Source organism: Cajanus cajan, chromosome 10 (genome assembly GCF_000230855.2).
Source record: "Cajanus cajan strain Asha chromosome 10, NIPB_CcT2T_4, whole genome shotgun sequence".
Lineage (NCBI taxonomy): Eukaryota > Viridiplantae > Streptophyta > Magnoliopsida > Fabales > Fabaceae > Cajanus > Cajanus cajan.
Genome location: NC_138526.1, coordinates 45,151,276 through 45,165,277, shown reverse-complemented (window position 1 = coordinate 45,165,277; position 14,002 = coordinate 45,151,276). Strand labels below are relative to the sequence as shown.

General features: G+C 30.7%; 1 protein-coding gene across 2 annotated transcripts; it reads right to left on the bottom strand.

Annotated features, from left to right (window-relative positions):
- Positions 1-8,639: 8,639 nt before the first annotated feature.
- Positions 8,640-13,152, bottom strand: LOC109806752 (GTPase LSG1-1). Of its 2 annotated transcripts, none has more exons than XM_083065546.1 (7): positions 12,853-13,152; positions 11,964-12,071; positions 11,782-11,868; positions 11,455-11,548; positions 10,937-10,993; positions 10,216-10,295; positions 8,640-10,106 (listed from the first exon to the last, which is right to left on the bottom strand). In XM_083065546.1, the coding sequence occupies exons 1-7, from the start codon at positions 13,044-13,046 to the stop codon at positions 8,990-8,992; spliced, it is 1,737 nt and encodes a 578-aa protein (XP_082921672.1). In that variant the 5' UTR covers positions 13,047-13,152; the 3' UTR covers positions 8,640-8,989. The 2 variants fall into 2 exon arrangements, with proteins under 2 accessions (XP_082921672.1, XP_020224848.1); XM_020369259.3 differs by having other exon boundaries at positions 11,782-11,851; positions 12,853-12,993.
- Positions 13,153-14,002: the final 850 nt, after the last annotated feature.

Genomic DNA, 14,002 nt, shown 5'->3' with positions numbered 1-14,002 from the left:
GTTGAGTTGGGTTGTGATTTTCATTATTAACCTTCACATGAAACCACCATGCCTTACTGTTCAACAAAAATGAAGTTGCAAATTATGTTTAGTCATGCAGCTTGATTAAAGAAATAGTGAATAAAACATTATATTCAAAATTAAGTTTGATATTAATTAAAAAAATATATGGTAAGAGTGAATTATTAATATTTTAGTAAAAACTTTATTCTCAATATTTTTATTATTTTATTTTAAAAATAATTCTCTAATGAGTAAAGTGAAAATATAAATATTTTGTTTTTAGGTGTATTATTTTTTATTCAAATTGACATTTTAGCTTATATGATTAATGTTTATTATCATTATATAATTGAAATTTATAGTCAAAATAAATATTATTAAATATATAAAATATATTATAGTTGAAATTTCTAATAAATAAATTATTATTATTATATATATATATTGTTTTGAACTTATCATAAATAATTTATGTCGTAATTTTATTTTATTTTAATTATTCGTATTTTGTAAAAAAAAATACTGAAACATAATTTAAAAGTAAAGATAAAATAAATTGAAAGCTATAAAAAATTAAGAAAATTAACTATACGGAAAATCATAAAAGTATAACTTTTTTGGACTACTTTTTTAAATCAAATTAGAATTAAAATTAAAAAATATATTTAAAAAATAATAAAATACTTTATATGATATTATGATAGGACCAATAATTCAATAAAAATAAAAAATGACTATAATTCCTATAGAAAACCCTTTGTAGTGATTTAATAAATTCTCAATTGGTTCGAGAATGAGTTGACTTGTCAAATTTTTTAAAACAAAAATATTAATAAAAATCAATAATGATTATATTTTTTAGAGAAAAAAAGACAATTTTTTTTATCAAATCATTTATTGATTTAAATATAGATACAATATATGTATATGTTTTTTTTAATTATTAAAAAATAATATTTTTATTAGATTTTAATTCTAAGTGGGTTAAGTGAGTCAACTTAAACTTAATTATGTTTTTTTTTTGTTTCTAAGGTTAAGTATAGATTTTTACGTTTAACGTGAGAATTGGGAAGTGCATATAGAATATTGAGACTAAGCGTGAGTTATCACACTTAGCAAAGGTGAGATTAAGTGTGAGTTTCATGCTTAGCATGAAAATTAGGTGTGCCACTAGAAAGTTGACACTAAGCATGAAATTTCATACTCAGTGTAGAAACTTGAAAATTTTATTACAAGACCCTCTAGAAGCTTGACACTTAGTGTGAGATTCCATGTTCACTTAGTCACATATTTTATTTTCTAATTGAGTTGGTTGCTTTCATATTGAATGAGATGTATAATGAATACTTGTTGTTTAAGTTGTTTTATGGCTAAGTGATGATGAATAGGTTGTATGAAGATGTCATATGATAATGAAATCTACAAATTGAAAGTTAATAATTTTATGTTATACATGTTGTAGGATGGTTTAAGTTGTCTTATAGTTGAATGAGGATATATGAATTTATGATGGATGATGTATGATGCTAATTATGTTCTTAAGGAAAAATATGGTGTATGGATTTTTTGCATATGCTATGAAGTGTTATAAATTGAATGGTGTAAGTTAGTTGACATGAAAGTTATAAAATTGTATGCTACTAAGTTGCTAGAGATGTGTGATGGAATGATATGTTGACAATGTAGAAGATTGTATGTTGATGTCGAATGTGATGATATATATGTTATAAGATGAGTGTTGATAATTCTTAAAGTTCAAAGTTGTAAAGTTGTTATGTATAGAATGTTGTATTTATTATTGTTGTTAAGTTAAAAGTTGGTATGTCTGTTAAAAGATGATTTTAAGTTGTAAAGATGTAAGCTGATATAATGTTATGTTGTTGTATATTTGAGATGTAAGTTGAATGATGTTTACACCTTAATGATGTATAATGATAAGTTGTTAAGGTGTTAAATTGTTAGACATGTGATTGTGATAAATGTATATGTTCAGATACATAGGAACTAAAAGAGAGTTAAAGATGTTTTTCGGATTTAATATCCCATTTATGCAGATATACGTTGTGTTGAACCCTTTCAGTTAGTAAGTCAACTTCTGAATGGGTATGTTGTTTTCAATTGTCTCCTCTAGGTTCTATATGGTATTTGTAAATGAGTAAGGTCAAGATACATGTGTATAAAGTGATCATAGTATAAGAGTAAGGTCAAGCTACACTGATTATAAATGACCAACTGAGTAAAGTACGAGGTTGGAAACTTAGTCCCTAATCGAATATATATATATAATATATATATATATATATATATATATATATGTGTGTGTGTGTGTGTGTGTGTGTGTGTGTGTGTGTGTGTAATATATGTTGTTCTACTACAAGTGTGAGGTGGATGATAATCAAATAAGTGTTTGTGTTGTGCTATGTTGTTTGTGATGTGTTGATGACATAGATGTTCATATTTTCTGGTGATATGTATATGTGCATATTGAAAGGGGTTAAGTTGAAGGTGTAAAGATGTATAGGTTGTTATATGGTGAAAGTCGTGAGTGTGATGTTGTTTGATGACTATGTGTTATATGATATCTATAATGAAGTTGCTAAGTTGTACGAGTTGTTCAAGTACTTTAAGTTGTGTTGTAGAATTATTATCGGGTGTATTAAAGGGTGCCATTTTAGTTGTTTGTGTTGAATGTTGTTGGTATGACATTGTTTTGTTTCACAAGCTTACCATATTTTTTTTTCTAGTGGTTTGTGATTGCTATGATCATACTTGGTATAGGAGCAAGACGGGATTAGCAGGTCAAGTTATGTTGTTCTATGGCGAGTCACATTGGAGGTGGCCCTCTTTTGGATGTTACTACCTTGAGGTAGCTAGGTATTGTATAGACGTTTGGTCGGCGAGTAGGTTGATTTTATATACAATAGTTGCTTATTTTGTATAAGTATGTATATATGTTATAGAATAATTGTTTTATTTCCTACATAAATGATTGCTCGCATGATATCCTAGGCAAATATTTGATGTTTGTGCTTCCTCTTAGTTGTTGTTGGACCATAGTAAGTGTAGTGACTAGGCAGGTCGTTACAAAAGGTGTAGTGATGACATCTTTCGTTCATGTATATAGTGGCTCGATAAAAGTAAGCTCCCAGCCCACCTTAATGATATACTTATTGTTCTTATCCCAAAATGCAAGAATCCAAAGACAATGAAGAATCTTAAACCTATAGCTTTATGTAACTTGGTGTACAAAATCCTCTCTAAAACCCTTACCATAGACTCAAAACAGTTTATATCCTACTGCATCAACTCAGAGTAGACATCGATAACAAACTCATCACTTATAATGTTTTGGTGGCTTCAAAGATTATGTATTATCTCCACTGTTGTGGTTGAGGGAATCAATGTAAAGTGGCTTTAAAAATTGATATTAGTAAAGCCTATTATAAGATTTATTGGGTTTACAAAGAAAGTTCTTCAAAAGCTAATTTTTTTGTTTGTAAATGGATTAAGTGGATGAGGATGTGTATCAAGTCAATTAGCTTCGAGGTCATCGTTAATGATAATCATGTCAACCCCTTCTCCTCAAGTAGAGGTCTAAAGCAAGGTGATCCCATATCACAATTTATGTTTATCCTTTACATGGGAAGTTTTTTCGATCGTCTTACTAGTAATGCCAAAAGCTCTAGAGATATCCATGACATTCAAATGTGCATATATTTTCCTTCTATCAACCACTTGACGTGTTGTTGCTGATTTTTTTGTCCTTTCATGCTGATGACAAAGAAGTGAGAGTAATAACCAAGATTCTAAACGTGTTTGAAGCTACTTTAAGTCAATCAATAAACTTGGATAAATCAAACATTTATTTTAGTAGGAATATTCACCATGGAACACATGCATCTATTTTGAGTATTCTAGGTGTGAATGAAGTTACTTCCTTAGCAAAGTATATATGTTTTCCTTCATTGGTGTGTCCCAACAAGAAGAAAGTTTTTGGCTTTGTAAAGGATCACATTTGGAAGAGGCTTTAATCATGGATCAATAGAGTTCTATTTATAGATGGAAGGAAGTTATGATTAAGGTTGTGTTGTATGCTATTCCATTCATCATGAGTGTTTTCATTCTTCCTCATTCTTTGTTAAAAGAGATTAAAAGGATGTTGAACACGTTTTAGTTGGGCTTTAGGCTGGGGCAAGGCAATGGTATTAACTGGATACAATAGGATAAATTATCCTTGAGGAAAGAACATGCTGGGTTTTAGAAACTTAACAACTTTCAATTTGGCTGTTATGGGGGAAACAAGCCTGACAGCTAACCTCCGACTCTAACTCATCTAACTCATTAGTTAGTTGTCTTCTTTAAGCAAGGTACTACTTTGACAGTAACTTCATGAAGGATAAGTTGGGTCATAATCCTAGTTTCACCTAGAGAAGCATTTGTTGTGCTAAGTATTTCATCAAGCTAGGTAGTTGGTGGAGGATTAGTAGCAATAACAATATACCAGTATGGAATGAACCTTGCATTAGATAATCTACAAGGATGTAATGCATTCACACAAATCATATCAAGGGACTTCAGGATTTTAAGGTGAGTGGTCTTATTGATAAAACAAATGGTTGTTGAATTTTCAATGTTATTAGCGCTTCATTCAGTTCTGAGGATAGGGAAACCATCAAATGTACACCCTTACTTGATACTGATGGGCTCAATCTTCGAATTTGGAGTTGAAGTAACAATGGTTGTTATTCACTTAGATCAGTTTATCAAGGTTACATGACTCACGCGCTCAATATTGACCATTTGAAGGAGGTAGGAAATTGGAAGGATATTTGAAAGCTTTAGGTGTTAATGAAAGTTATAAGCTTTCTGTGGAGGGTTTGTAAGGACGTCCTTCCTACGAGGTCTAGGCTTCAGTTTTTGGGCGTTAATTGCCCAATTTCTTGTGTGTCGTGTGACAATAATGTCAAAAATGCTTAGCATGTTTTGTTTGGGTGCTCCAAAGAAAAATAATGTTGGTCTACCAATCCCCTTGGTGATTAGATGAAGTGGCTTGTCCAGGTCGTGGAAGGTTTGAAGGAGTTGATTTTTGAAGTGTTGAAAAGTTAGGAGGCTAGGAAAGTAGTTGACTTTGCTATGCTAATCTAAAGTATGTGGTACAATAGAAACAAGTTACTTTGGGAAGAAGTTTTGTGGGATCCAAATGAGATTGTGTTCAAAGATAAAGCATTTCTTGTTGATTGGGTCCAAGCTCGTCATAGAATAAATGTTTTTCCTTCTTTTGGTCCGAGGAGAAGTCATCATCAATGGCTCCCTACTAGCTCAGATACTATTAAATGCAATATAGATGTTGCTCTCTTCACTAGGGCAATTTCTTACAGCATTGACATTTGTCTTTGGGACCATTCGAGCAACTTCATCAGTGGTAGATCCCACAACTTCCTTTTCCTTCCTAAGTCACATGAAGGTGAAGCTTTGACACTTTTGGAAGCTATCAACTAGGTTAGGGATCTTGAGGTTGGAAAGAGTTTAGGCACATCCCATTTTACATTGCTCAAAATATTATTAATGATGAGTTAAGTTTATTTTATCGAAAAATAATTACATATCCCATTTATGTAATTTACAATAAAGAGTATTTTTATATTAATTTAAATTTCTCTTTCCATTTACCCTATTTAAATATAAAAAATTATTACATTAATAATCAACAAATCAATAAAAAAAATAATTTAGTAATTATTATTTAATCATAGTTATAATCAAATACATTTTTTTTACACCTAGTTATAATCAATCATTAAAACAACTCTTTTATTACTAATGAATCACACTTATTCTTATTAGCACTACTTATATGAATTTATTTATAATTTCATCATATTATATATATATATATATATATATATATATATATATTAATAGATCATAAGCACTTTTAATTTACTAAAAATATGTCTATTTAAAATGAACTAGACCATTATAAATGGTAAAATTGTCACATTATTTGTACATTACTTGGGTAAGACCATCACAAGTGTTTAGGTACGGCAGGGGTGTTCACAAGTTAGGTTGATTTGGGTTTAGATGAAAATTCAATCTGAATCAATTAAATTTAATTGATTTAGATTGATTTAAAATTTAAACTTTTCTCTTAACCTAAATTGAACCAACCTAATGTTGATTGGGTTGGTTGGATTCAAATCATTGGATACCCAAATTTTTTTTTAAAAAAATATTTTTTTCAAAGTAAATAAAATTTTCAATATTAACTAAATTGATATATTGTAAAAAATTAACTAAATTGATAGATTTGCAACATAATTATTCTTAGTTTCTTTTTCTAATTTACTTAAAAACTTTAAATGCACTAAAGTATGTGAAAATGATACTCAATATTTTACAATATAATTCTTCTTGATTTCTTTAAGTATTTGAAAAAAAGATGAAAAAATCTACAATTATATTATGAAATCATCTTCAAAATAATCAAAATGATACATACATATTAATTGTTAACCAAATAAAAAATAATAATAAAATTATATATATATATATATATTAATTGGTTTGATTAGAATTAATTCAAATTTTAAATATATAAATTTAATATTTAAATCAATTAACATTGAGTATAATTGATTTAGTTCGGGTTAAATTTGAAAAAAAAATCTAAAATAATTTAATTAATTGAATTCAATTTATCGAACTCGTCAGAATAATTTGATCCAATTAACAACCTAAAGCACTGTGTAAGCACTTTTATGAGTGTGTGTTTAAATGAAGCATGTATTTTATTAATAGCAATTATTTTAAGTGTGATAGGGAATTTGTGTTTAGCACGCTAAGCTGGAAGGTGGCATGACCACCAATTATGTCGACTTCATCTTATAGACAAGTCCACGTGGACCAATTACCTGCTAGATCAGTATCGTAATCATCTTATCTGCAACACAAACATATGTATCTGCAACACATATTTTAATCATTTAGATTTAATCAATCGCCATATTTTTTCTCTTAATTATTTGAATGCAACGTGTTAGACAGAAATATTCTTATGAAAAAGTACATGTTGCGGGGGGAAAAGGTCCTTCTAAATTCGCTTTAGACAAGATATATTCAATTTGAATTTTTTTTTTTTTTGTCCCTGGAGTATCCAGGGCCGATAGTAGTGACTAATCTCCTCGCTACGTTAGAGGCATCTCAAAAGGTGGGATAGCTGGCTCCAAGATTTAACGCGACTGCATACACAAGGTAGGATTCGAATCTCTGACCTTGCTTAAGCGTGGATCAACTTCTATCGCTGAACCACACGCTTGGAATTATTCAATTTGAGTTTTAGTTTAATCTCTTTTTTTTTAAATGTACTAGTATTTATCGAGAACTAATTTTTTAATAAAATAATATTTTTTTATTATTAATATGATACATTTTAAAAATATTTATGAATGTTAAGGTTGATTGACATTATAATGTCAAATTAATAAAATAATATATTTATTTAAATTTGATTAATTTAATCATTGTATTTATAATATAACACAAATAATTTAAATTTTTTTCAATATATTATTTAACAATATGTATTTGGGATATCATTTTATATGTTAAAATAAAGTAATATAATGAATTATTAAATAATTTTAGAATTTATTACGATTTTGTATACTTAATTGAATTACTAATACTATTGAATATAAATGTTGAATTAATTAAATTTGCATTCTATAAAAAAAATTATTAAAAATGTCATTTCACTAATTTGATAGCATGACAATGAATCATACGCATACATATTACGTTTAACCTTTTCTGCTATAATTTTAACTCATTAAAAAATAAAAATGGACATGACCATTCCTTAATTTTTGTTTAGGAAGTTGCTATTATGCTTATGAAGAGGATTTTAGAGAAGAAAAAAAAATAGAGATTTTACTTTTCAAATAAGAAATTTATGTAATGGTTATGTATATCTTTAATGAGTTGGTGAATATTTCATCCCTATAACAAAATGAGAAAAATATATTAAAACATTTTTTTATGAAAATTAACTATAATTGCTGAAAAATAATCCAATCCAAATACAGACTATTTAGACTGGCTAGTGACCAAATGGATATTTCCATCGATTTTAATATTAATCAAGGGCTGGGCTTATGTAATGCAAAACACTGAGGAAAATGTTTAAAGTAATCCTAGAGTACATTTTTTTTTAGAATTGATAATTATAGTCGTTGGAACTTGGATGTGATAATCTATATGTTTTAAAATATCAAACAAACATTAAAACAATTCATCTACTAATTAAAATAATGGATCATAGGTGGTTTAGAACTTAAGTGACGTATAAATTACCCAGTTTTGAGTATAAGTCGTAGTCGTAGGAAGAATTCCTTCCAACTATTTAATATTCCGTGATCTATCATTACTATTCAACATCCATATTTTGTTGACCCATATCTTAATAGAGTGCCGTTTTTAATCCATCTACCTTTTTAAGGAAGTTTCTTCCATACAACTTTTATTACTCTTTTACGCCCATAAAGCATTAGGGTTCTTCATTATCCTCCATATCTGCTTAGCTAGGACGGCAGTGTTTAAGTGAGTGAATTATTTAATTGAGGACACTTAAAATATATCCGTCTCTCCCATTGGGAGGCTTATATTAAGCAAAAGTGGTATCTTTTACGAAAGTAATGAAGATTTGGTATAATCTTGAACTAACAAGATGCATACAATATTTGGTTATGTTGCAAAACTTTTCTGTGGGCCTTATCGGGATTGTCTACTTATTTTGGTTCTACAGTGCATTCATTATAAAGTATAAAACTTGTTGCATCTGAGACCAACAATGTACATACTGGGCCTCACAGATCCGGTGTTGTCTGCTGTACAAATATCATAGGCGTATGGTCAAACACTAAATGTCAACAACTTTCTCAGCGGAGATTTAAATCTTGGTTCGCCAGGTTGTGGTTGTGGTAGATTACTTCTTTCTGCTAGACCCGACTCCTGTTGGTTGACTTGTTTTTAATGGTTTCTGAGGGAACCTTACAACCCGCATCCCTTCAGCATCAGTATTCTCTGTTCTCCAATAACGATCTTTTTTCCTATGAAGCTTCTTATGGAGAGATGCAGGAGACATATTGATTGTAACTCCATTTGAAGCAAGTCCATTAGCCATGTCAAATGAATTGAGGTCATCTAATACTTGCTCAAAATCCGGTGCAAGTTTACTGTCAACATCTTCAGTACCCGTTGAAACTGAGTCATGCAAGTTAATTGAGTCTAGTTCCACATTAGACATTCCAGGGGGCATTTCATAGTGAGGCAGCTTCCCATCAATGTAGTCTTTCAGTATCTGGCGAGCAGCTCTAGTTTCATCAGGCAGTCCACTAGCGGTAACATATCTGCGAGAAGCACAATATGCTCCCAAAAGTTCAAATGCCAGAGGGGGTCGTGATTGGGGCTCATACGACTTAGGTTTTGGTAGACTGATCTTATAAATCTCCTCAATGACATGTCTTGGAACTTTATCAGCTACAACTTGGACTGCTTCCTTGTGTTCAGTCATCCTATCGATAGGCAACACACCAGAAGCAATCATCTCAGACCTTGAGCTTGAGAAAGATGGGAAAACTAATCCAGGACAGTCACAAAGGGTCAGTTTGTCAGAAATAATTAGAGTTTGGAAATGCTTTGTCTTCCCTGGAGTAGAGGTGACACCGGTCCGTTTTTTACCAACCAGAGCATTAATAGTTGAACTTTTGCCAACATTAGGATATCCAACAAATCCCACAACTACATTATCTGAAGAGGAACTACCAGCAACATTTTCACAAGGAGATTGAATGTTAGATGGCCCTGTGCCAGAGGAGCTAGAATTTCTCCTCATCTGTACTATATCTTCTGCCTCTGACTGCAACCGTGCAAGAAGCTCATCCCTATCATATATCTTTGTGTCTGGATTATTGTTCCTCCTAGAGTCATCAGCTTCCAATGGTGACCAAAGCATTTTACCTTCAACAGCTGCTGAAGCAGCTTTAGCTGACCAGAAGATGTATAGAATATTATGAGCACGAAAATACTCTACCCATTTCTCTCTGCATGAAAAGGGGCCGGAGACGAATGGTAAGAATCTTTTCTGGATGCAAAACTAAGTGTTATGATTTAATGGAATATAACAACAAACCATATGCAGAAAGTTTCAACCTGACAGAAGCAGGTAAAAGATCAGCCTTATTAACCAAGAGCAATGTGTGTTTATGCTCATCAACCTCCTGTGCATATGCCTGTCTCGTAAAATCAATACAAAATAAATCATGGTTAGCACATGTAATTAGAATAATTATTCAAACAAAGAGGATCAGTTTAAACTATGCTAAAAGTGGTTTATCATCAGAAACTATATGTTGTATCTAACAGCTAAGATAAAAGATAAATCACAAATATAGTCATGCTGATACATTTATTATATTCTTTATTTTTACTAGCAGTTGTATCTGAGTAGCAAACAAGTTATAAGCTTAGCTAAAATAATCACTAATGATAGTGATGTCATGTTTAACATTTTGAAACTTCTCTGCATACTCATTTGAATGCTCTAACATGTTCCTTGACGTATTGATGGGAATTGTTTCGGAGGGATGGAGCTAAAACTTCATTTTCATGATGCATCAACCAATTAATGCAATATCTCCCCCACATAATTGTTACTTTCTGTTAAATTATGTATCCATCACATATAAAGAATATAATCTTCCACTTTGCAGTTTGTATACCACCTTCTTGAATAAAAAGTCTTCCCCAATATCTTACCTTTGTCAATCTGCAACTAGATTTGCCAAAGACCTCAAGGTCTCTACTTTTGTCAAGTTACTTTAAGCTTACAATCCAGCACAGATATTAAGGAAAAAGAGAAGGGGAGTATTACCTCAAGATCAGGACAGCGATAAAATAGTGGATCTCGGGAATCGACAACCATAACAAGCTGGTAAAAGAATGAGAATGAGATCATTATACGGACATCTTAAAGAATTCATGCCCCTTAAAAGCAGAACAAAACAAAGCAAATGCCAGATATATAATTTTCATCAAAATAACACCCATGAGATCATTATCTTAAAAGTTTCACAAGTTTTAAAAACAAAAGGAAGAGAAAATAAAAATTGTAAACCAATGCACGAGGCTACCACCTAGTGGGGTATGGAGATGCAACAATTATCATAACTGATAAGAACAGTAAAAACAATTACTCTTATAATGTTTTCACTAAAAAAAATAGGCCTTTTAGTTCAAAGAATGAATGTATCTCTTGGTGGGGATAAGAAATTATCATAAAAGCTACACTATTATCCACTGTTGCTAGGCAATCGTGTTGAAATTTGAAACCCTTTATCAACTAAAAGTTAAATATTTTTAGACCAAAGTTGAAAGATGGTATCAACTTACCAAATCACTGCGCTCAACAACCCGCCAGAGCTGTCTCCAGATATCAAGATTTTTCTCAAATGGGGTAAGAACAAGCTTTTCATTTTCCTCGAGTCTGAAACATCATCATGCTACAAATATAAATAAAAAAATATATAAAACAATTGTTCTCATTTTCTTATTCTTCTAATATACCACTTTTAGGAATAGTTATAAACTATAATTGCTGTGGCTTTAAGTCTGATTTCCAGTTTGCAGCGAAGCAGCAGCATATTTACCCTTTTCTGTTAATTTAGCTTGATGTAATTATTTATATTGATTAACAAGAAGATATAATCTGGACCTAACCTTGCCAAACTGCGACGCCAGATTAGGAAAGCTTGTCTTTCATTGTCATCAAGCTCCTCAACGGACATGTCTGCACTCCATGGTGGCCTAAAGTAGTTAGTAAAAATGGACTCAGACCAATCAACCAACCAAACAGAGAAGAATCGATTACGGATTAACAAAACAATGAATGAAAAAAATACCTGCGTGGAACACGGAGACTGCTAGCATGCAAAGCCTCCTCCTTCTTTCGCAGTTTCCTCATTTCTTCAGGTGTTATGCCATTTGTGCCCATGCCAGAGTCCAAATCCCTACACTCGCAACAAAAATCATAACTTTCACTATACACATACACCAAAGTTGAAGGATAATGGGTAAAACAGCAACCATTTAACGAAAATACAAAATTTCTCACACTGTCTCCTCTACACATTGAGAATTCCTTTTAAGTAACCCACATTAAGTTAGGCACAATATAAGTACACAACTACAAACAAGTTATGACGCAAGGATACTTTAAAATTGTTGACAAGTTGATATTGGTACAATACAGATGCATCTTTTATGTGAACCCAAGGTATCTAACAAAGAGCATAGACTATTTAAGGAGCTGAACTCTCCCGACAATGCTCTTCTATACACGTGAACCAAATTTGTATTTTAACCCTGACAACATGCATATTATATATATATATATATATATATATATATATAATGTATAGATATAGTTCACACAATATAACCAAAGATTAATACGTTCTTATAGAACGTGACTTTCCCTAGCCAAATATTATTTTAACACTGAAAAAATCGATCTTGGAAGCACTAGATCGACTAAGTCGACCTGTCTGAGAACAAACCTTACAATCTCCGAGCCATGAGACTTGGTTACATGCATTTTGTATTTTAAGCAAATGTTTAATTTTTCTTTTATTTATTTTGGGAAGAATACCCACCAATACCCACCTCCCTCAAAGTCCTATTAAAAATAAAAGATGCAAATTGAAGTGAAATTCTCCCCAATTGGAACTAACAAAACAAATGAATTTCCCATTTTTTTATGAAGGGCAAAAAAGGGTTTGGCAGACTTACAGATTGATGGCGCGGTGAGGGGTTGGAAAGAGAGGTTGAGGATGTTCAGCTTGTTCGATGATGGCGTCGATGTCGCTGATCTCTGTGAACGATTCCAGAACCTTCTTCTTCTGTAAACGTCCATTTTCCTTGCTCTGCTGATTGTGCTGCTTCACCAACGCTCTTCCTAAACCTGATTTCTGGTTTTTTCCCATTCTAGCTGGAATCTCTCACTGTGAAACTCAAACCCTAGATTTTTCCTCAACCGTTTTTCTTCTACCTTTTATACCTTATGGAATACAAGTTAATTTGTTCATCCTGACAAAAAATAAAAATAAAAATAAAACAAGAGTCGTATACTATACACTGTTAATGTATAATTTTCTTACATTAACAATTAATTATATATTTTAATTATTATAAATACATTTAATAATAATATGATATAATTAAAAGATATAATTAATTGTTAATATAAAAAAATTATACATTAATTATGTATAGGTGATTAATTCATAAAACAAATCCAACTAACGCAAGCGCTGACGCACACCGCACACGCAACTAATTAACCTAATTTACTTGGATTAAAAGATTAATTAATTTAGTTGATAACATTATTTATCGAAAATTTAGATAGCAGACATTAGTTTCGATGTGGATACAGATTAGTCTTTACATTACACACACCTGAAAAAATTTAATGCTACAATAGCTGTAATCCGGGTACACAAAATTTGAATTTTTTATATTATTATTGTAGTATATTTTGAACGGATCCAATTTTTTTGCCACGTGTGTCATGAATGCCATCTTTCTCAATCTCACACGGGAAAAATTGAATGTATTTTGTTTTTAAAATATACTACAATGATCATAAAAAAAAAAAGGAAATCTAAAACTGTGTACTTGAATTTAAGTTCTTGAAACATTAATTTTTTTGTTTGAAATAGAGAGAGAAACCGAAGAAACTAAAAAAGAAAAGAATTGATTTGATAAAAAATATTAAAAAAATAATATAAAATAAAAGAAAATTTATAGTTATTCATCATAATGAAGTTATATAAAAAAAATATATTAAAAAAATATTTTTTTAAAATTATATTTCATATAGTTAAATTTTTATGTTAAAATATGCTACTTGACTTGTAGCTTCTATATATCATTACTA

Bases quoted from the DNA above. Each gene is read 5' to 3' on its own strand.
- LOC109806752 (XM_083065546.1), bottom strand. From the start codon at position 13,046: ATGGGAAAAAACCAGAAATCAGGTTTAGGAAGAGCGTTGGTGAAGCAG. The intron at 11,549-11,781 runs GTTAGGTCCAGA...ATGATGTTTCAG, and splicing joins TGGCGTCGCAGTTTGGCAAG to ACTCGAGGAAAATGAAAAGC. The intron at 10,994-11,454 runs GTAAGTTGATAC...TTCTTTTACCAG, and splicing joins TTGTTGAGCGCAGTGATTTG to CTTGTTATGGTTGTCGATTC.